The following is a 23,164-nucleotide window of genomic DNA, read 5'->3' on the forward strand; positions in this document are numbered from 1 at the left end:
AATGACTAAGAATCAGGGTGTGTTTTTTTCTTATTCTGGCACCAAAGACAGTTTTATGAATAAACCTATTCATTGTTGGATGCTAGTGACACAGCAATTATTACACCAGAAAATTTCACTACTTTAGCTTCTGTACAATAATTGGTTGGCATTTACTTTAAACAGAAACAAAATAAATGATTCTGGCCCCAAGTAGCTTTAAGGCTTCAATGCAGTAGCGGTTCCACTCTTCAATTGTTCACCTTGTAGATCAAGAGTTGAAATAGATTCTAAACAATTTGGGTCCAAAAGGTCATTCAACCCATCAACTCTGCCCCACCATTCAATGTGATCTTACTGACCTGAACTCCACCCTTCTGCTTATATCCATAACCCTGGATTCCCTTAATGACTAGAAATCTGTCTATCTTAGCCTTGAATATATTTAATAGTGTAGCCATGACAGCCTTTTATGGTAAAGAATTCCACAGATTCACTACCCTCAGGAGAAAAGAAAACCTAATCTGCTTTAAATTGGAGACCTCTTAATCAGAGAACTTAACCTCTGGCCTCGACTCTCCAAGTGAAAACAACCTCTCTACACATCTCCTGTGAAGTCCCTAAAAATTTTATATATTTCAGTAAGGTCTTCTCTCATTCTTCTAAATTCCAAAGAGTGTAAGCCCAACTTTCTTAACCTTTCCTTTTCAGAAAATCTCTGCTTGTAGAAGGTGCTTGTGCATCCAAACCTGGAATATCTAATGGGCCAAGGAATGGCAGATGGATTTTAATTTGGATAAATGTGAGATGTTGCATTTCAGTTAGACAAACTGGGGCAGGACTTGCACAGTTAATGGTAGGGCCCTGGGGAGGATTGTCGAACAAAGATATCTGGGAGTGCAGGTACACAGTTCTTTGAAAGTGGTGTCACAGGTACACAGGGTGGTGAAGAAGCCTTTGGCATGCTTGCTTTCATCAGTCAGAGCACTGAGTACAGGAGCTGGGACATCATGCTACAGCTGTACAAAACATTAGTAAGGCCACATTTGGAGCACTGCGCACACTTCTGGTTGCCCTGCTATAGGAAGGGTGTCATTAAACTGGAAAGGGTGAAAAGAAATTTATAAAATGTTACTGAAACTGGAAGGTTTGAATTAATAAGGAGAGGCTGGATAGATTGGAACTTTTTTCCCCTTGGAATATAGGAGGCTGAGGTTATAAGGGTTTGTAAAATCATGAGGGGCATACTTAAGCTGAATAGCCAAGGTCTTTTCCCCAGGGTAAGGGAGTCCAAACCTAGAGGGTACAGATTTAAGGCGAGAGGGGAAAGATTTAAAAGAGTCAACTTTTTTATATACAGGGCAGTGCATAAATGGAATGGCAAAGGAAGGCGACAAGTGAGATGCAAAGGAGTTTCTTCTCCCACAGGGTAGCAATTGTCTAGAATTCTCAACATCAAAGAGATGTGGAAGCTAGGGCAGTGATAATATTCACAGAGGAGGTAAAATTGTGAAATAATGACAGAAAATACTGGAGAAAGTCAACAGATCTGGCAGCATCTATGGAGAGGGAAACAGAGTTCACGTTTCAAGTCCAGTATGACTCTTCATAAGATCCATAGAATTTTGAAATATCAGGAATTGATGGTTATGCTGAGCTGACATCACAGGGGAGTTGAGGTGTGGGACAAATCAGCCATGATCGCGTAGAATGGACTTGAGGAGTTGATCGGCCTTCTCCTATCTTTTTAAATTTATTTGACATTCTTGTGTTACACTAAAAGAGAGCTTTAGCAAAGCTTCCTGTTCCCCTAAGTATTTTGAGAAAGACCAAAATCCTGAACAAGAGCTGGATCTTTCTCCTTTTATGCAGGTTTGAACTAAATGAACACATTTTGTAATATTCAATTATCAGATCTGCCAATTATCAATATTTTGGATTATTCATGTTTAATACATTTGAATGCCTTTTCACCAAAATAATATTGCAATTATTATTCTTCCCTTCCATTTTTGCAATAACAAATACACCATCATTTGTTGCTCATGCTATCAAAGCGAGTAGGATGTTAATTTCCTGTCTGTAATCCATGATCTATGGCTGTAATCATTAGAATTCAAGGTGCACATCTCTTTGTTGTTAACTTCAAACAAAACGCCTACACTAGATTTGCAGGCTATGTAGGTTGCATTTGAAAAAAAGAATGCACATTGCTCTAAGCGCAATGTTTTAAAATATTTTAGTGTCAGTGCATAGCTGAATTGTGCTTACTGAAAAGTGTATGAGAAATATTCACATGTTCTGACTTCCAGCTACTTCAAATTTAATTGTAAAGCTGTGTGGTAATTTTTAAAATTTATTCTTCTATGAGACCTGGATGTTGCTAGCTAAGTCATCATTTTGTTGATGTAGTGGTGAGCCCCTGAACTATCTACAGTCTATGTAGTGTAGGTACACCAGTGTTATTAGGAAGGGAATTCCAGGATTTTAAACCAGTGACAATGAAGAACAGCAATACATTTCCAAGTCACAATGGTGTGGTTGAAGGGGAAATTGCAGGTGGTGAATTTCCCATGCGAAAGCTGCCTTTGCTTTCCTTTGGACGGTAGGGATTGTGGGTTTTGTAGGGATTCTTGAGGGTGACTTGAAAAGTTGCTGCAGTGAATCTCGAAAAAGTTATACATTCCAGCCACTGTAACTGTGTGACAATGTCCCCTCTAGGCTGCAAGACTGCACAGCTGCTAGGAAGCTCAATACACATTGGTCAATGTGTTGATATGTAGTTTCCAACTCCAGAACCTACTGCCTTGCATGAAACGTGGAGGCCTGCGAAAAGTTACACAGAGCACTGGTGGAGGATGTGAATGTTTAAGGTGGAGTAGGGAGAAAAAGAACATGGGGAGCACTCAACACAGCAATACATAACTAAAGAGGACAAGGCTCAGGGTCTTCACCTTTATATGGCAATTGGCTGAATTGAAAATAAAAATCAAGCGTGACATGATAGGAAAAACTCAGGTTCATTGTTTATTGAGAAAGCATCGTCATGGAGGGTCAATAAATAATTGAAGATTGGGGAAAATGTATATCCTAAAAATAAAGAACTACTTAAAATTAAGCAAGAAATACATGCTAAACAAGATTAACAAGTCATAATAGGGGACTTTGATTCACAAAAGACTGGGTAAACCTGATCAACATTATTACTGAGGAGCATGAAGTCCTGAAATGTGTGGAATATGGGTTTCTTATTTCTTTTTCACATCCACGTCCAATAACCTGATCTGAAAACTCTGTTCACAATTTCATTGCTAGGACAAATTCCACTACAGCAGCTGAGTCTGAGGCAATCCACAACATTTTAAAATTAAACAATGCACAACATTTTTTTTTCAAAAAGCCAGCTTTTCCTAATTTCCTAATGTTGACTGATCCTTCAAGTTCTAGCAGACAGATCTTTGCCAAAAACAAACTAATTAATTCTTTCATGGGCCATAACCTGTACACCAATTTCTTCTTGCAATATGTCTATAAGATTTTAGATACAATAGCAAAAACAACCTAACAAAACATTATTCTCCCTCCAACGCCACTTCAGTGGCACAAATAAGTATAAAGCATGTTTGATTCTTTGTAAACCTAATTGTGTAACTGAAAAATTAGGTTTGCTGAAAATGGACAGCTTTTCATTTTGTACTCATCAGGATAATTCAGAATAAATACCATGGTAAAAGGAAAATAAAGTGTAATGCTGAATGAGAAGAGATTACTGATTATTAACTAGTCTTCTTTCAGCAATACTCAAGTACTACACGATCAAATAACTAATAGGAATATACTTATAATACTTTCAATTAATGGTTAGATGACCAAACAGATTATTCATATTTTTACTTTCTTTAAAGGGTATAAACTACAGATTCATTTTTGCATCTTTCTTGCAGCTAATAACAAAAAGACTCATTTATCACTATAGAATATCAGCTTTGGTAATGGCCAGTAACATAATTTCAAAGCTATTAGGAAATTTATAATGTGACAATTTCTGCAACATATCCTTTTCATGAACAGAATTTCATTCAGCAATAGATATGAAACAGCAAACATGGTGACATCGCATCTTTCAAGAAATTGAGATTATATTTGACTTTACAGTCTGTTTTCAGGAACTGCATCACAAAAGACAATATGTTGATATGGCAACTGTCTGGTTTGCTGCAAACATCTCAGTGTACACCCAGATGATAGAAAAACCTAATATAACAAAGCAATAAGAGTAGCTTATCAACAGTATTGTGAAATGAGGGAAAACTACATGAAAGATATTAAACAAAACACGTCATTGAGTACAACTTGGTGATAAAACAGTACACATTTTCTTGCACTCTAAAAAAGGTATTACTCTAAAACACAATCTTCTACATTAAAATCTCTCCAGTTGCGAGATGTTCAAATATTTCTTAAGATGTACTGTGCCTCCCTCATGGTAAAATGGAAGAAAACAAATCTGCTGAGGTACCACAGGAGCCTCAGTTGTTTAAACTCTTCAGTGGATAAACACCAGTTGCAAACACAAAAAGGATTGCAAGCAGGTGCTGAGTTATATTTTGAGAGAGGTCAGTGAGTGATTGCTAATCGATTTTCATTTGGAAATGTGAGCAAAGGTCAGCCAATATTTGTAGAACTGCCACAGGAAAAAAAGCAGAGGTTGTGGATCATGCAAGGAGGATATATTCTTATATGCAAATAAATCAGAGCATTTATGTCATGCTTTTCATAACTACAATTAATTAACTTAATATAATCATTGTATAATGTAAATAGTGTGCAGTGCAGGAAAATTGAGAATACAGGAAGTCCACGTCTGCAGAGAATGGGTTTGTGTTGAGTGGAAATGCCAAAGTGAGAAACAGACATATGAACAAAAAAAGAACTGCACATAAGAGTGCATTGGAGGCTGTTCAGAGAATGTTTACCAGATTGATCCCTGGAATAAATGGCTTGTCTAATGAAGTAAGGTTGGACAAGCTGAGCTTGTTTCCACTGCAGTTTAGAAGTCTGAGAGGTGACTTGATTGAAGTGTTTCAGATCCGAGATAGCGATGACAAGGTAGATTTTGAAATGATTGGCATTCTAACTGGGCAGCACTGCTCCAATGTTGCACAGCCTAAACTGTGGTATAATAAGATTCATAAACTCACCGTCATGCAACTGGCCCCATAACTATAGCATTTGTAACAGTGTTGTTGATCAGGCCAGAAGTAGGGGGCACTGCAATAAAACCAGGGGTTGCCCTTTTAGAGCTGAGCCGAGGAGAAATTTATTCTCAGATGGTTGTTTAACTTGAAACTCTCTGCCTCAGAGGATGGTGGAGACAGGGTCACTGCATACTTTTAAAGCAGAGGTCAACAGATTCTTGTTAGGCAAGGGAATCGAAGGCTATTGGAAATAGAAGAGAAGGTGGAATTTTAAACACAAACATATTAGCCGTGATCTTCTTGAATAGCGGAGCAGGCTTAAAAGGTCGAATGATCCAATCTTATTTCGTATGGTCATACAAGAAAAAGACACTGAGAACCAGAAAGTGGATGAGGAAGCTTATTTAAGCGCATGGCAAAGACAGAACAAGAAATTTCATGCTTTTTTTAAAAAAATGTGAGAAGGTGAGTGTGTGAAAAGAAGATAACAGAAAACAGGAGAGCAAAGGAGCAAGAGATAGTGTGTGCATTGATAGTGTTCGTGTTTCCACTCACTCCCATAGGAACAGGAGAAGGGTACTGAGCTTCCAATCTTTTTTAACTCCCATCTAGCTCCCTTAATTTCATAACTTATTAAAAAAAACTTTGTCAAACAATATCTATGAAATAGTTCTGATGACTATTTATCCAGGTTTCAACAGCTTTTTGGGAAAAGAATTTGAGTTCCACAAAGGCTTGTGTGAAGTACAGTCCTCTGTTATAACTTGGATGACTTAGCTTGAATCATAGGTCATACTTGTATAACCGTGTTCTGGACTCGAAGAGAACAAATAGTTTCTCTCTTTCTAGCGTTTCAACTTGTTGAATTATTTTTGTTTTTAAAATCAGCTTTTAGTTCTTTAGCACAGACCATGGGGAATACCACTGGTCGCATCTTGATAATTTGATTTCGAGGCATATTCCCTTGCTAATTCCCTATCCTTGTCATGAATTGTTCCTAATTACATGTTAGCTAACAGTCTCCTTTGTAGAATCTCATCAAATCCCTTCTGGAAGTTTACATAGCCAGTGTTCAAACACAATCTTTTTTCTAACACATTAGATACCTCAATTTAAAAGCATCAATTAGATTTATTAAACATGACTTGCCCTTTACAAATCCATGCTGGTGCTCTTCAGTTTATATTTCTCTGAGACATAAAAGCCAAAATAATACCGATGTGCAGAGAGTAATGGTCAAGAGGATTAATATGCATAGAACACAGAAAAGTACAGCACAGAACAGGGCCTTCGGCCCACGATGTTGTGCCGAGGATTATTCCTAATCTAAAATAAAGTTACCTAACCTATGCTCCTCTCAATTCACTGCTGTTGATGTGCATATCCAGCAGTCATTTAAATGTCCCTAATGACTCTGTTTCCACCACCACCACTGGCAATGCATTCCATGCATTCACAACACTCTGCGTAAAGAACCTACATCTGACGTCTCCTCTATACCTTCCTCCTAATATCTTAAAACTATGACCCCTCGTGCCAGTCAGTCCTGCCCTGGGGAAAAGTCTCTGGCTACTGACTCTATCCATACCTCTCATTACCTTGTATACCTCGATCAGGTCACCTCTCTTCCTCCTTCTCTCCAGAGAGAAAGGTCCAAACTTAGTCAACTTCTCTTAGTAAGACAAGCCCTCCAGTCCAGGCAGCATTCTGGTAAACCTTCTTTGCAACCTCTCCAAAGCCTCTGTATCTTTCCTATAATAGGGCAACCAGAACTGGACACAATATTCCAAATATGGTCTCACCGGGGGTTGTAGTGCTGCAGCAAAACCTTGCGGCTCTTAAGCCCCATGTTAATGAAAACCAAAACACCATGCGCTTTCTTAACAACCCTATCCACTTGGGTGGCAACTTTGAGGGATCTATGCACTTGAACACCAAGATCCCACTGTTCCTCCACACTGCCAAGAATCCTATAGTCAGCATTCAAGTTCAACCTTCCAAAATGCATCACTTCGCATTTATCCAGGTTGAACTCCATCTGCCATTTCTCAGCCCAGGGTCTGCATCCTGCAGTAGCCCTCAATCCTATCAACGGCACCTCCAACCTTTGTGTCATCGGCAAATTTACAAACCCACCCCTTAACCTCCTCATCCAAGTCATTTATAAAAACTACAAAAAGCAGAGGCAGAAGAACAGAGCCCTGCGGGACACCACTCACCACTGACCTCCAGACAGAATACTTTTCATCTACAACCACTCTCTGCCTTCTGTCAGCCAACCAATTCTGAATCCAGACAGCCAAATATCCCTGTATCCCATACCTCCTGACTTTATGAATGAGCCTACCATGGGGAACCTTATCAAATGCCTTGCTGAAGTCCATATATACCACACCCACTCTTCGACTATCGTTGATCTGTCTCGTCACCTCCTCAAAGAACTCAATAGGATTTGTGAGGCATGACCTGCCCCTCACAAAGCCATGCTGACTGCCTTTAATAACCTTATGCTTTTCCAAATAGTCATAAATCCTATCCCCCAGAATTCTTTCCAAAACCTTGCTGACCACAGAGTTAAGACTGACTGTTCTGTAATTGCCAGGGATTTCCCTATTACCCTTTTTGAAAAGAGGAACAACATTCGCCTCCCTCCAATCCTCCGGTATGACTCCTATGGAGAGTGAGGCGGCAAAGATCTTTGCCGGCGGCTTAGCAACCTCCTTTCTCACTTCCCAGAGCAACCTATGATAAATCTGGTCTGGCCCTGGGGACTTATCAATCTTTATGTTTGCCAAAATTTCCAGCACATAACTTCATCAATCTTGATCTGATCAAGCCTGTTTCCCTGCTCATCAAAGTTCTCATTCACAACAAAGTCCCTTTCCTTAGTGAAAACCAAAACAAAAAACTCATTTAGGGCTTCCCCATCTGCTCAGACTCCATGCATAAGTTCCCTACGCTACCTTCTCCTACCTTCTCCTGATCATTCTCTTATTCCTCACATATGAGTAAAATGCCGTTGGGTTCTCCCTAATCCTTCCTGCCAAGCCTTTTGCGTGCCCCTCCTGGCTCTCTTCAGTCCATTTGTGCTCCTTTCTAGCAAGCCTGTAATCCTCTAAAGCGGTGCTAGATCCTTGCTTCCTCCACCTTATGTAAGCTGCCTTCTTCCTTTTGAAGAGAAGCTCCCCTGTTCTCGTTATCCAAGGTTCCTTAATCTTGCCCCTTCATGCCTGTCTTAGAGGAACAAAATTGTCCATCACTTACAACAACTGCTCCTTAAAAGTCTCCACATGTCTGTTGTGCCCTTTTCTATGGAACAATTGCTCTCAATCTGTACTTCCCAACTCCTGTCTGGTAGCATCATGATTTCCTTCACCCCAATTAAATATCTTCCCTTGGTAACTGCTCCTTTCCCTCTCCAAGGCTATGGTAAATGTGAGGCAGTTGCGGTCACTGTCACCAAAGTGTTCTCCTACCGCGAGATCTGACACCTGTCCTGGCTTATTACTGAGCACCAAATCCAAAATGGCCTCTCCCCTCATCGCTGTCTACTTACTGAGTAAGGAAACCCTTGTGAACACACCTGACAAAAACGGCTCCATCCAAACCATCTGCACTAAGGAGGTCCCAGTCAATATTGGGAAAGTTGAAGTGACCCATAACAACAACCTCTCTTAGTGACCCTGTAAAACCCACATCTCCGTTATGGCCACAACATCATAGTCCCAAGTACTGATCCATGTTCTAAATTCATCACTCTTATTTCTGACACTCCTTGAGTCAAAGCAGACACACTTTAACTGATCCCTTGTTTGATATGTGCCAATAAGAACTTTACAATGGAATCAAGTGAAAAGCCTAAAAATTTCATATCAATCATCAGATATAATCTCAGCACTAATTATTTGATTAAATAACCCAGAAGTTTTAAATATTTATTTACTAATATTCATTAGTAAATATACCTTTACAAGGTGATTGGATCATCACCAGTATTATGTTCATATTCTGGAATTTTGTGTTTTGATCCCTAAAAAGGTAGGACTGGCTTTTCACAAGAGGTAAAAGGAAAAATTACATTCTTTAGGCCAAACATCATGAAGTTGACTTTTGCACTGGATATACTTTTCCACAGTAGCTTCTACAGATCAAAGTGTACAAGCTGACCCAGTGTGTTCAGCCACAAAAATGATGTTTTTGCATATACCTGGTGCCTAAGTTGACCCCTGTTTTTAAAAGAATTTCAGGTAAATTCAAACATTACGGTATAATATGAATGTAAAAGAAATCTCCTTAGGTCACCAATATCATTGCAGCATGAAGCTACTAGGAAGGTTGAAAGTGAACTAGATAGATTGGGGTCTCTAAGATCAATCCTTACCACTGCTCAACAGAATGCATGAGCTCTCTAATGGATGGCAGCAGCAAATCATCCTTCCTGGTAGGGATTTACTGGACGCACTGGGTCTTGTATGGTAAAGGAAAACTAATTGATTCTATAACAGGAGGTTCTCATTTTAGAACATAAGAGCTAGGAGCAGGAGTAGGCCATCCGGCCCTTCGAGCCTGCTCCGCCACTCAATAAAGTCATGGCTAATCTTTTCATGGACTCAGCTCCACTTACCCGTCTTCTCACCGTGTCCCTTAATTCCTTTATTGTTCAAAAAAAATCTGCCTTAGCTTTAAAAGCATTTACTGAAGTAGCATCGACTACTTCACTGGGCAGGGAATTCCTTAGATTCACAATCCTCTGGGTAAATAAGTTCCTTCTCAATTCAGTCCTAAATCTGCTCCCTCTAATCTTGAGGCTATGCCCTCTTGTTCTATCTTATCTAATCCCTTCATAACTTTATATGTTTCTATAAGATTTCCGCCTCCCCCCCATTCTTCTGCATTCCAGCGAATCTCCTCATAAGCCAACCCCCTCAACTCCAGAATCAACCTAGTGAACCTTCCCTGCACCCCCTGCAGTGTCAGTACATCCTATCTCAAGTAAGGAAAGCAGATTTAGTTTATTGTGTGAATGAAACTATGTGCCCATAAGAATATGAGAATGATAACCCAGATGGTGGGTCTTACTCCTCTGATCCTAAACTGTTCCGTCTACAATTCTATATGTTGTCATGGTGAATAGTACTTAAGACACTTCTCAGCATTAACCTTTGACCCTTACACAACATGTGCCTCCCATGGTTTCTCTAACCTCCACCCCCAACTATTGTGAATATTTCTACACTTATGTACATAATTTCTCTGACTAGTTCACAATTCCTTATGCCTTTATTGGTCCATTGTAATATCGGAAGCATCTTTAACCTCATGAATAGGTTGGCTGTCCTTTCCAAACAGGCTGTATTTTTTTCACCATCCTCAAAGTCTGAAATTTCTTTTCTCAAATGTGTCCAGAATCTGTGGACATTGGTTGAACCGTAAGTAATTAAAAAGGCAAATAGAATTTTAGCCTTTATTATTACAGAGTTAGAGTTAGAGTTAGAAAATAGCGAAGTCTTCTTAAGTCATGTACCTGGAATAGTGTGTACAGTTTTGGACCCCATCTTTAAACAAAAGGATGCAAAAAAAACCTTTTATAAATAAAACAAAGTTTTCCCTTGCCCACAGGAATTTTTAACTTTACTTGAGAGCCTCCAGTGTCTGTCCACTCTCTGGCTGAACACTGACCTGGGGACACTGTACAAAATACCAGCACCTGATAAAATCTATAACTGCTTCGGTGCAACTTGTGCTTCAACTCTATGGAGTTCCAAATTTGTTTTATTCTGTAATGCATCTCTTACCAGTCTGAAATGCTTTTTAGCATTGATTGTAGTTCCTGCCTCATTGAATCTTGCCATTAACCTCTCTCCTGTAGAGTTCGCAAATGTTCAGCAGCAGCCCAGAGGTCTATGGGTGAGTTAGGGTTCAATATAATGCCGATGAATTTGAATAGGTTTCCAAATCCAACATTTCCTGGGTACCCATTAAGTTTAAGTGAGCCTGAATTCTTGGAACTCTCAAAGTTTAAAAGGAGATTTTTGGAGCCTTTTGGAGACGCAGGAGAATAGTCCATCAGATTTTCAAAATCCAGGGCAATTGTCTCGGTCAGCTGAGTCAGAAATTGCACAGCGGTCAACATGCAACCCCAGTCTATCTGGCAGAAACAACCATCCGGCTTCCAGAATTTGAGTCAACATTTCCAGTAAATGAACATAATGCTTCCCCTTTCTGCTCTTTTTGAATTCAAGTTATTTTGAAACCTGGTACAATTAGTCACTCATAGATGCAGATGAAGTTACAGAAGTAAATTCAAGAGCACATGTAGTTTGAGCTTGAGCACAATTATATAACAGACCTGTTATATAGGGCAGTGTCAATGGACACATACCTTTAACTGAATAGCAAGGTATTAAGTAACTGCATTTGTTTTACAATCATAAATACAATTGCATGTTTCGCAAGCAAACTAAGAGCTGCAGGAGATACCAGATGGAAAATATATTGCAAGCTTGCATTATATTCTTATGGTAGAAGATATTAGCAAGTACATATGTTGCATTCAAATTTATTTCTGATATTTAAGTCACTATAATGAGCTCCTTGGCTCAAGTAGATGCCCTCCCAGGAAATGAAATTTGGAAGACCAGATTTTAAGCTAAACATTTGGGTTGGGGTGTTTATATGTTGAAATGTTAAAAACGGCCACTGTTAGAAAACCAACACAATCCCTTTCATTTACACATCTCAACAATGTTCTTTTAAAGACCTACAGTAAAGTCTCTTGGGAATAGCAGATCTGTAAACTCTCAAATCCCCAGTGTCAGAGGCCTGGGCACAGCAGGTACTGAAGACTCAAATGCAAGGAAGCCTTTGAAATACTGAATCAGGACAGGTGCCTTGTCCACATCAAAGCTTTTTGATTGTTGGCTGGTTCCGTTAATGCTGTTTCAGCGCTTTGGAGGGATTGTCAACATTTGGAGGCGATTTCTGCTACCTCACAAAGCTCAGGCTTTTTCCAAGTTAAAAAGATCATTACTGACAATCTGCAGTCTACTAAAACAAGAATTCTTAGCCAAGTGGACATGCACCGCCAATAATCAAGGTCTCCATAAACCCTGAATTTCTTTTGTCTTCAAATCCTTCTAGGAACCTGCTGACCTCTTCAGGATTTCATATCAAGATGACAGATGAAGGCACAAAATGAGAAGGATGTCATTCTTTACTGACTACTTAGTCACAGATCCTAGAGGTCAGGATGCACATGAGTGACCAAGGTACTCATACTCAAAAGGTGTGGTGCTGGAAAAGCACAGCAGGACAGGAGGCATCCAAGGAGCAGGAGAGTTGACGTTTTGGGCATAAGCCCTTCATCAGGAAAGCGGTGGGGGGAGGTGGGCAAGGGGCCTGAGAGATAAATGGGAGCCGGGGGGGGGGGGGGGGGGGGGGGGAAGGTAGTTTGGAAGGTGATAGGTAGATGAAGATTGGGGGGGGAGGGGTGTGATGGTGATAGATCAGAATAGAGGGTAGAGTGGATAGATGGGAAGGAAGATGGACAAGTAGGACTGTTCAAGAAGGTGGTGCCAAGTTGGAGAATTGGATCAGGGATAAGGTGGGAGGGGGGTAATGAGGAAACTGGTGAAATTGACACTGACGTCATGTGGTTGGTGGGCCCCAATGCGAAGATGAGGCATTCATCTGTCAGGTGGCTTGGATTTGGTGGTGGAGGGGGCCCAGGACTTGCATGTGGGAAGGGGGTGGGGTTTAAAGTGGTCGGCCATAAGGCAGTGGGGTTTTTAGGTGCATGTGTCCCGGAAATATTCTCTGAATCGTTCAACAAGGTGACATCCTCCCCAATGTAGATGAGACCAAATTGAGAGCAACGGACACAGTAGATAGGTTGTTTGGATGTGCAGGAAAGTCTCTGCTGCATGTAGAAGGATCCTTTGGGGCCTTGGATGGAGGTGAGGGGGGAGTACCTCTTGCCATGGCAGGGAAGGTACTCACAGATAATCCATGAATATCTATTGATTGAAAATGATCCAGAATGCTTTCATGCATACCTGTGCAAAATATTCTGAAAGCTGCCATGATGTCTTCATAATGCACTATTCACATTCCCCTCCGATTTTTACTCTTTCAAACCTACATAAGATGGCTTCTTGGAGATACAGGCTATGCACAAAGGATGTAACTGAGAACTCTTAAAATTTGTTCACAGATTATGGCCCATCTCAAATTGCCCTCAAGAAAGTGATGAGCTGTCTGCTTTGAACCACTGTACTGCTGTTCTTTTGGGAGTATTCATATCTACAGTGCTCTTCGAAAGGAACTTCTGTGTTTTGACACAGTAACAATGGCTGAACAACAATATAGTCACAAGTCAGGCTGGTTAGTTGCTTGGAAAGGAATTTGCAGGTAGTGGTGTTTCCATGTATCTGCTGTCCTTTTCCTTATCGAAGTCTGAGGTTGGGGTCTTGAATGTGCTGCTGAATGAGTCTGGTGAGTTGCTGAATTGCATTTTATGGATGATACACATTGTTACCACTGGGCATCAGTGATGGAGGAATTGAATATTATTACTTTTAGGAATAAGAGAGCAGAATTTTTCTTCAGAAAGGTGCGTAAGTTGTACAACATTAAAGTCAGAGGCTCTGTTGCATTCATACAACATGGAGTCAGCATCCAAGTACAGCAAGCACTTAAAAATCAACGCATCGTTTGCTTTTTATTGTTTGTAGGACAAGTATGTCACATTGCTGCAATTGTAGAGGACTTTGGTAAAACCATACCTGAAACAGTGTACAAATTTGATCTGAATACTTAAACAAGATTATATGAATGGAGGCAGTACAGGGATGTTCCACTTGATTGATTCCTGGGGTAAAAGAATTCTGCTATGGTGGAGGACCAAGTAAATAGAATGTATATTCTTTAGAATTTAGAAGAATAAAATCTGGGCTCGATGAACCATATAAGAATCGGAAGGGACCTGACAGGTCAGACATAGGCTATTTCTTGCTAGTTGGGGGATCTAGAAGATGGGATCAAAGTCTCAGGATAAGGCACTGATCACTTAGCATTGAGGCAAGAAGAAATCCTTTCACTCAGTTAAAAGTCTTTGGAATTCTCTACTCTAGAGATTTGTGGATACTCCATCGATGATTTTAAGGCTGAGTTTTGGTCTCAGTAAAAGGAGAGATGGAAAGTGGACAGCCCACTGACCAAAATCTAGACATAATGGCACTTCTACTCGAAGTTGATACCTGTAATCTAAATTGCCTGCCTGATGTTTCCATACATCACACAAACCATCACACCACACTTGCAATACTGAAACAGATCCAAAAAGGACAAAACTTTGGCCAAGAAGCCACAAGGATATGGAAACTACCTTGGTTAGTCTTTGAATGAAGTGGCTCAAGAATGTTGTATTTCAGCCATGAGGCATGTTCTATCCCAGAACAAAAATATAAGCCAAAATTGCTACTTGACACATCACATACACCTTTGACAAAAGTAAACAAGGCCTGCATACTTATTAGTGCATCCGAAGATCAGAACTACACAGCTAACTATTAATTCTCAATATGATTCACAAATTGCAAAGAGAGTATATAATACATATAATAACCAGCTCTGGATAAAACATGACATTCAAGTTTAACTTTAGTTATTAAAAAGCCAAGGGACGAATGTTCCTAAAAATAGATCATCGTCTGCTTAATTCCTGAAATCCACTTTACTCTACCTTTCCACTCAGCTATCCTGCAGTTATAATTATAGTTCTTCTGGAACACAAGAGTCATGGAGATGTACAGCATGGAAACAGACCCTTTGGTCCAACCCATCCAGGCCGACCAGCTATCCCAACCCAATCTAGTCCCACTTGTCAGCACCCGGCCCATATCCCTTCCTATTCATATACCCATCCAAATGCCTCTTAAATGTTGCAATTGTACCAGCCTCCTCCACATCCTCTGGCAGCTCATTCCATACCCGTACCACCCTGTGTGTGAAAAGGTTGCTCCTTGGGTCTCTTCATTCTTTCCCCTCTCACCCTAAACCTATGCCGTCTAGTTCTGGACTCCCCAATCCCAGGGAAAAGACTTTGCCTATTTACCCTATCTATGCCCCTCATAATTTTGTAAACCTCTATAAGGTCACCCCTCAGCCTCTGACGCTCCAGGGAAAATAGTCCGGCCTCACCCTATAGCTCAAATCCTCCAACCCTGGCAACATCCTTGGAAATCTTTTCTGAACCCTTTCAAGTTTCTCAACATCTTTCCGACAGGAAGGAGACCAGAATTGCATGCAATATTCCAAAGGTGGCCTAACCAATGTCCTGTACAGCCACAACATGACCTCCCAACACCTGTACTCCACACTCCGACCAATAAAGGAAAGCACACCAAACGCCTTCTTCACTATTCTATCTACCTGCGACTCCACTTTCAAGGAGCTATGAACCTGTACTCCAAGGTCTCTTTGTTCAGCAACACTCCCTCGGACCTTACCATCAAGTGTATAAGTCCCGCTAAGATTTGCTTTCTCAAGATGCAGCACCTCTCATTTATTGGAATTAAACTCCATCTGCCACTTCTCAGCCCATTGGCCCATCTGGTTCAGATCCTGTTGTAATCTGAGGTAACCCTCTTCGCTGTCCACTACGCCTCCAATTTTGGTATCATCTGCAAACTTACTAAACTGTACCTCATATGCTCACATCCAAATCATTTATGTAAATGACAAAAAGTAGAGGGCCCAGCACCGATCCTTGTGGCACTCCACTGGTCACAGGCCTCCAGTCTGTAAAACAACCCTCCACCACCACCCTGTGTCTTCTACCTTTGAGCCAGTTCTGTATCCAAATAGCTAGTTCTCCCTGTATTCTGAGAGATCTAACCTTGCTAACCAGTCTCCCATGGGGAACCTTGTCGAACGCCTTACTAAAGTCCATTTAGATCACATCTATGGCTCTGCCCTCTCTTTGTTACTTCCTCAAAAAACTCAAGTTTGTGAGACATGATTTCCCATGTACAAAGCCATGTTGACTATGTCCTTTTTGCCCTCCTGATTTCCCTCTTAAGTATACTCCTATTTCCTTTATACTCTTCTAAGGATTCACTCGTTCTATCCTGTCTATACCTTACATATGCTTCCTTCTTTTTCTTAACCAAACCCTCCATTTATTTCGACATCCAGCATTCCCTATACCTACCAGCCTTCCCTTTCATCCTGACAGGAATATAATTTCTCTGGATTCTCATTATCTTATTTCTGAAGGCTTCCCATTTTCCAGCCGTCCCTTTACCTGCAAACATCTGCCCCCAATCAGCTTTCGAAAGTTCTTGCCTAATACCATCAAAATTGGCCTTTTTCCAATTTAGAACTGCAACTGGTCTAGATCTGGTCTATCCTTTTCCATCACTATTTTAAAACTAATAGAATTATGGTCACTGACCCCAAAGTGCTCCCCCATTGACACCTCAGTCACCTGCCCTGCCTTATTTCCCAACAGTAGGTCAAGTTTTGCACCTTCTCTAGTAGGTACATCCACATACTGAATCAGAAAATTGTCTTATACACACTTAACAAATTCCTCTCCATCTCAACCCTTAACATTATGGCAGTCCCAGTCTATGTTTGGAAAGTTACAATCCCCTACTATAACTACCCTATTATTCTTACAGATAGCTGAGATCTTCTTACAAGTTTGTTTCTCAATTTCCCTCTGACTATTGGGGGGTCTATAATACAATCCTAATAAGGTGATCATCCCTTTCTTATTTCTCAGTTCCATCCTAATAACTTCCCTGGATATATTTCTGGGAATATCTTTCCTCAGCACAGCTGTAATGCTATCCCTTGTCAAAAATGCCACTCCCCCTCCTCCCTTGTCTCCCTTTCTATCCTTCTTGTAGTATTTGTATCCTGGAACATTAAGCTGGTAGTCCTGCCCATCCCTGAGCCATGTTTCTGTAATTGCTATGATATCCCAGTCCCATGTTCCTTACAATGCCCTGAGTTCATCTGCCTTCCCTGTTAGGCCTCTTGCATTGAAATAAATGCAGTTTAATTTATTAGTCCTACTTTGTCCCTGCCTGCCCTGACTTTGACTCGCTTCTGTTCTCAACTGTATCAGTCTCAGAGTGATGTCTTTCCTCACTATCTCCCTGGGTTCCCCCCACCCCACCTCACTAGTTTAAATCCTCCCGAGCAGCTCTAGCAAATTTCCCTGTCAGTATATTAGTCCCTTCCAATTTAGGTGCAATCCTTCCTTCGTGTAGAGGTCACTTCTACCCCAAAAGAGATTCCAATGATCCAAAAATGTGAATCCTCTCCCTTACACCAGCTCCTCAGCCATGTATTCATCTGCTCTATCCTCCTATTCCTACCCTCACTAGCTCGTAGCAACAGGAGTAATCCAGATATTACTACTCTCCAGGACCTCCTTTTTACATTTCTGCCTAACTCTAAGTAACCTCCCTTCAGAATCTCAACCTTTTCCCTTCCAATGTCGTTGGTTCCAATGTGGACAATGACCTTTTGCTGGCCCCTCTCCCCCGTGAGAACATTCTGCACCCTCTCTGAGACATCCTTGATCCTGGCACCAGGGAAACAACACACCATTCTGCTTTATCGCTGCTGGCCACAGAAACGTCTGTCTGTACCTCGGGCTAGAGAGTCCCCTAACATAATTGATCTCTTGGAACCCGACGTATCTTTCGTTGCATTAGAACCAGTCTCAATACCAGAAACTTGGCTGTTTGTGCTATGTGCCTCTGAGAATCCATCACCCCCTATATTTTCCAAAACAGCATACAGTGCAAGTAATAAATCAATGAGATATTGAAGATACAGGTGCAGTTAATGTATTCCAACAAAAAGGTTAGTTTTGATGAGTCATGCTAGGCACAAAAGCATAAACGCATTGGGCAAATGCAAAATTAAAAATTTGCTTGCAATTAGAATCATTATGGATGCGAAAGCATGGAATTCAAGCTCTCTTACATGGGGACATGGCATAAATGACCACCTGAATGATAACCTGTATTTTACATAATTGATTGAAATTGAAATAGGAAAGATTGTATTTTATTTCAAACAGCAACTTCAAACTCTTAAATATTATCAAAAAGACCAAGTTCTAGGAACTGTGTCTGGTTATTTCTGTAAAGAAGTGTAACAGTGCTCAAGAATTGCTGAAGAATTACTGTATATGGCCTCATTTTCCATAAAGCTTCATTGATTTCCACTTTCAGTACAAAGGTCTTTGCAGATTTGTTTTCACGTTGTCACTTTGATTCAGCAAATGGTCAGGGGACTACAAGCTGAAACAAACCTCAATAATGGACAGGGTTACTACTGCGTACGCTTAATGCCAATGACTTAATTCAAAAGGTTTGACAACAATAGGTGTGCTATTAGGGACACTCAATTACTGGCATTATTTCAAAGAATGAGTTTTTAAAAGTCATGCATCAAACTGATGGCCCCTTAGTTCAGTGGATTCTGAATATCAGGGGCACACGCATTGAACTGTAGAATACGAATGCACTGGTACTTCAGGGAAGCCTTAGGGAGGCAGGAACACATCCCTCTTTGCCCCCCCCCCCCCCCACCCCCACCCCCATCCTCTGCCCCCAAACGTTGAACATGGCTACACTGATAACATTCTGGGTCTTTAATGTTTTAGTTAAAGCCATGTTTCCTTACCCTCTTGGCTGAAATCGATGGTGCAAGTAGGGGAACAGAGAATTAACAAATCTGTTTTAACATGATGGTAGAGAGAGATATTTTATTGGGGCGCCGCCGATCAAGCTTCTAGTGAGAAATAACCCACAGTTGTAGAGAAACTAAAATAAATTTCCCACAAATTAAGAATGTATCTTTCAACAGCAGAGATATCAATTCCAAACCATCCCAAAACGAAAAGGTCTTTTTTCCCCAACAAAAATCAAACATTGTTATTAAGACAGCCACCGGGAAACTCCCGAAACATTTGAAGTTGTCACTCACGGAGCGGAAGAGGAAGGAAAGGAATAAAAAAATTAAAAGTTTTAAGAAGGTGGAAGGAGAGGAGCCCCTGTCTTCCATGTCAGCTGGGTTTACCTGAAATCTTTTCCTGGTAACCCTTGGTAAAGAACTGCATGGCAGTGGCGGCTCTCCACGGCGTCTTGAGGAGACCCTGTCGCTCTGGGTCCTCGCCAAGTCCCTTCAGGATCGAGGAATAGGCGGCTTCCAGACTCGGCAGGTTCAGCTGGTTGTCTTCGATGCTGCGGGTCCGCTCCTCCTGCCACTGAGCCGCCGCTCCTCGCTGCCACTCCGAGTGCCCATTCACCCAGGCGCCGGTAACAGCCCCACTAGGCATGGGCATCTTGACCGAAGTGGTGCCGCCACTCAGCCCCTCGGCCTTGCCCCCTTTAACTAAGGGTTTTCCGTAATCCATGAGTATGGAGCAGAAGTTGGAGCAACAGCAGACGGGCAAGCGAAGAGACAAAGTAGAGTGTGTGTTTGTGTGTGAACAGGTGGCTGGTCATTCAAACACAAACCCAGTTTCCGGCTCCTTTCCATACAGGGAGAGCTGGACTGGCACCCAATCATTGGCTGTAGGGAAATCCACGCAGAGGTGCGTCATTCACATTCATTGACAATTATCTGAGATCAGCTTCAAGTGTCCAGATCAGAACAGACAACCCAGTCTCAGTCTCCGTCACAGTGACAGACAGAAAGAACCTGGGAACAGTCAGCAGAGGTGATCCAGTGTCAGTCAGCCCAGCCTCATCCATGTTACGTACGACTAGCTGCTAGTGTGTCATCAGACTATTAGCTAACTTCTGAATTTTCGCCCTCCATTTCACAATTAAAGTTTTTCCCAGAACTTGGTACGTTGGTAAAAACCGAAAGAAGGAAATGAGAAACAAACACAGTAGGCAGGCCTGGCAGCATCTGTGGGGCGAAATTAGTTAACGTTTCTGGTCGTGCCTTAAAAGGCAATTATGTAAGCACTGTCGTTTACTGTAAATACCTATCTGTTTCACTTTTCCGCAGCAGAAAGTTTGCGTGATCGACAGCAGTGGCCGATTCTTACATTTTTAAAAAAGGCAAAAGTTACATTGGTATAAAAGTGTCCTTAGCAGAATGTTAACTGATCTCTAAAAGGAAACCCATAACAGAATCATTGCAGACAGAATCAAAGCACTAATCTTTTCTGTTACAATCGCTGCAGCATTTAAAAATGGAATGATTCCAGTCACTAAAATAACAAAAATGACCAAATGATCTGTGAAAAAAAGAAATATTTAAGAAAGCTTGACCTACTTTTTATATTTGGAAACTTCAGTGCTCCAAAGCATATGCATTGGCCAATAATAAAACTGTATGGTTTTATTCTCATCTTTCTGTTCAGGAGATTCAGTGAAGTATCATCACGGGACGTAAAGAAAGTCTAGGGCCCTGGGTTTAAATTCCGCCACTGCAGTTGGTGGAATTTGAATTCAATGAAAAAAAATCTGGAGGCTAACAATCTAATAATGGCCATTAAAACCATTTCCAATTGTCAGGAAAAACCCATCTGGTTCACTAATGTCATTTAGGGAAGGAAACTGCTATCCTTACCTGGTCTGGTAAGACCCACCACAAAGTGATTGACTCTAATCAACCCTCAGGACAATTAGGGATGGGCAATGAATGAATAAAAATAAATTCAGTTGTAATTTTCTGACTTCATTTCAGACTGGCAAACATAACATATAAACAAAAGGAATTGTCATGTAACATTATTTACCGTAATAGCTCCCTACATTCAAGGAAGAAATGATTACCTAATTTCCTAATCTAAGTTCAGAAGACTATGTATGAAGTGAACACATCTTGTGTAACAGGACTTACCATTGCAAGACATTTCCTGTACTTTTCAGTTTGGTACCTAACACATGTTAAACCTTTTTAAAAAGTCTTGATAAAATTTGTACACATTTCTTCCACTGAAAATACTTGGCCCTCACTGGCCTTCACGTTAACTGCAATTTGATCCAAGCACAAATTGGATTTTACAAATCTCAATCCAACTGCAATGAATTACTAATTAGCAATTCAGTTGCAACAGCTATGCTATTTCATTATCTTCTGTGAAGAAGCACTGGACTCTGATTGGCACAGCCCTACATGCAACATATTAGATGTGGGAATCCTGATATTACCACTTCTCAAAACACCAAAATCAATAGCAGATAAAAACACTGTAGATGGCAGTTGCTACTACTTTTTTCTCAATTTTGGCACAACCGCATGTACACAAAATGGTGCATGAACTGCATTTTTATTAAAATAGCTGGTTCAGTCCCCTTTTAGTTTTTAATGTTACAATTTAAAAATAATCAGTAGCAAAGTTTTAATCTGAAACACAATAAAGGTTCATTTATTATGCAACCATTGCTGAAAGCTATTAAGTTTTTAAAAAGTGTGATCTACAATACAATAAGGTTAAAAGTAGTTATGGGTAAAAGATATGTATAAAGATGAAAAATCTGTCAGTCAGTCAGTCTGTTCCCATCGAAAGCCATTACTTGATTTAAGATCCTTGTTCCAAGGTGAAGGAATTGAACAGCCTAACTTCAATTCAGCAGCTATAATCGTTTCTTCTGGCTGGAGATTTATCCTATAAGTGGATTGAGCAGATCTAGTTCTGGGCAGTTCTGAAAAGTTCTTTACCTTGCTTTTGCAGCACTGAAGCGTGTTGTCTTCAGTAGCTTGGTTCAGTCTGGGTGCCCTTTAACATGCATTTTTCTCCAACTTCCCATCAAGAACACCCCCCCCCCCCCGCCTTTCCATGAAGGAATGTTTCAGAAACCTGCTTGGAGATCTGCCAAATATGGCATCTCACAACCAGTCTTATACGGATCAAAAACTTTGATACAGCTGCTATGTTAACTTCAACAAATCATTTTTTCCACAAAGGAAGGTCAATAATGCTGAAATTCTTCATGGTGTCCTTCAGTTTCATGCTTTTCTCAGAAGCTTTGAATTCCCACATCTTTAATAGAAGCCATTATGTTGTCTAAGTGTAAATCAAGTATTAATTAAGTGTGTATCGATGTGGTTGATCCAAGTTAACACATCAGTCCGTTTGCCGACATTGAATCAACAAGGAATGGGATGACCTTCAAGAGCAACTACAGATTTCTGTGTCCATTGTTACAGACAGATTTTTAAAAAAACAACATAGATAATAAGTTGTTGTGGTTGTGTTAGCCGAACTGGGAATTTGTGTTGCAGACGTTTCGTCCCCTGTCTAGGTGGCATCCTCAGTGCTTGGGAGCCTCCTGTGAAGCGCTTCTGTGATCTTTCCTCCGGCATTTGTAGTGGTTTGAATCTGCTGCTTCTGGTTGTCAGTTCCAGCTGTCCGCTGCAGTGGTCGGTATATTGGGTCTAGGTCGATGTGCTTATTGATTGAATCTGTGGATGAGTGCCATGCCTCTAGGAATTCCCTGGCTGTTCTCTGTTTGGCTTGTCCTATAATAGTAGTGTTGTCCCAGTCGAATTCATGTTGCTTGTTACCTGCATGTGTGGCTACTAAGGATAGCTGGTCGTGTCGTGGCTAGTTGGTGTTCATGGATGCGGATCGTTAGCTGTCTTCCTGTTTGTCCTATGTAGTGTTTTGCGCAGTCCTTGCATGGGATTTTGTACACTACATTGGTTTTGCTCATGCTGGATATCGGGTCCTTCGTTCTGGTGAGTTGTTGTCTGAGAGTGGCTGTTGGTTTGTGTGCTGTTATGAGTCCTAGTGGTCGCAGTAGTCTGGCTGTCAGTTCGGAAATGCTCTTGATGTATGGTAGTGTGGCTAGTCCTTTGGGTTGCGGCATGTCCTTGTTCCGTTGTCTTTCCCTTAGGCATCTGTTGATGAAATTGCGCGGGTATCCGTTTTTGGCAAATACATTGTATAGGTGCATTGTATAGGTACATCAAGAGCATTTCCGAACTGACAGCCAGAC

The 23,164-nt window shown here is 40.9% G+C and overlaps 1 protein-coding gene across 2 annotated transcripts in view; it reads right to left on the reverse strand.

Moving 5' to 3' along the window:
• The window catches only part of LOC148149404 (GTP cyclohydrolase 1-like), a 38,529-nt gene extending 18,570 nt beyond the window's left edge, over positions 1–19,959 (reverse strand). Inside the window, exon 1 of one of the 2 annotated variants that reach the window (XM_087989869.1) lies at positions 19,284–19,959. In XM_087989869.1, coding sequence (XP_087845995.1) covers positions 19,284–19,620 — 337 coding nt within the window. In that variant the 5' untranslated portion in view covers positions 19,621–19,959. The remainder of the gene's footprint in view (positions 1–19,283) is intronic. The other variant, XM_087989868.1, reaches the window with a different exon arrangement.
• Positions 19,960–23,164: the final 3,205 nt, after the last annotated feature.

This window comes from Chiloscyllium plagiosum, unplaced genomic scaffold, assembly GCF_037043375.1.
Source record: "Chiloscyllium plagiosum isolate Xiang-an unplaced genomic scaffold, Cpla_swu_hap1 HiC_scaffold_8, whole genome shotgun sequence".
NCBI classification, from domain to species: Eukaryota; Metazoa; Chordata; class Chondrichthyes; order Orectolobiformes; family Hemiscylliidae; genus Chiloscyllium; species Chiloscyllium plagiosum.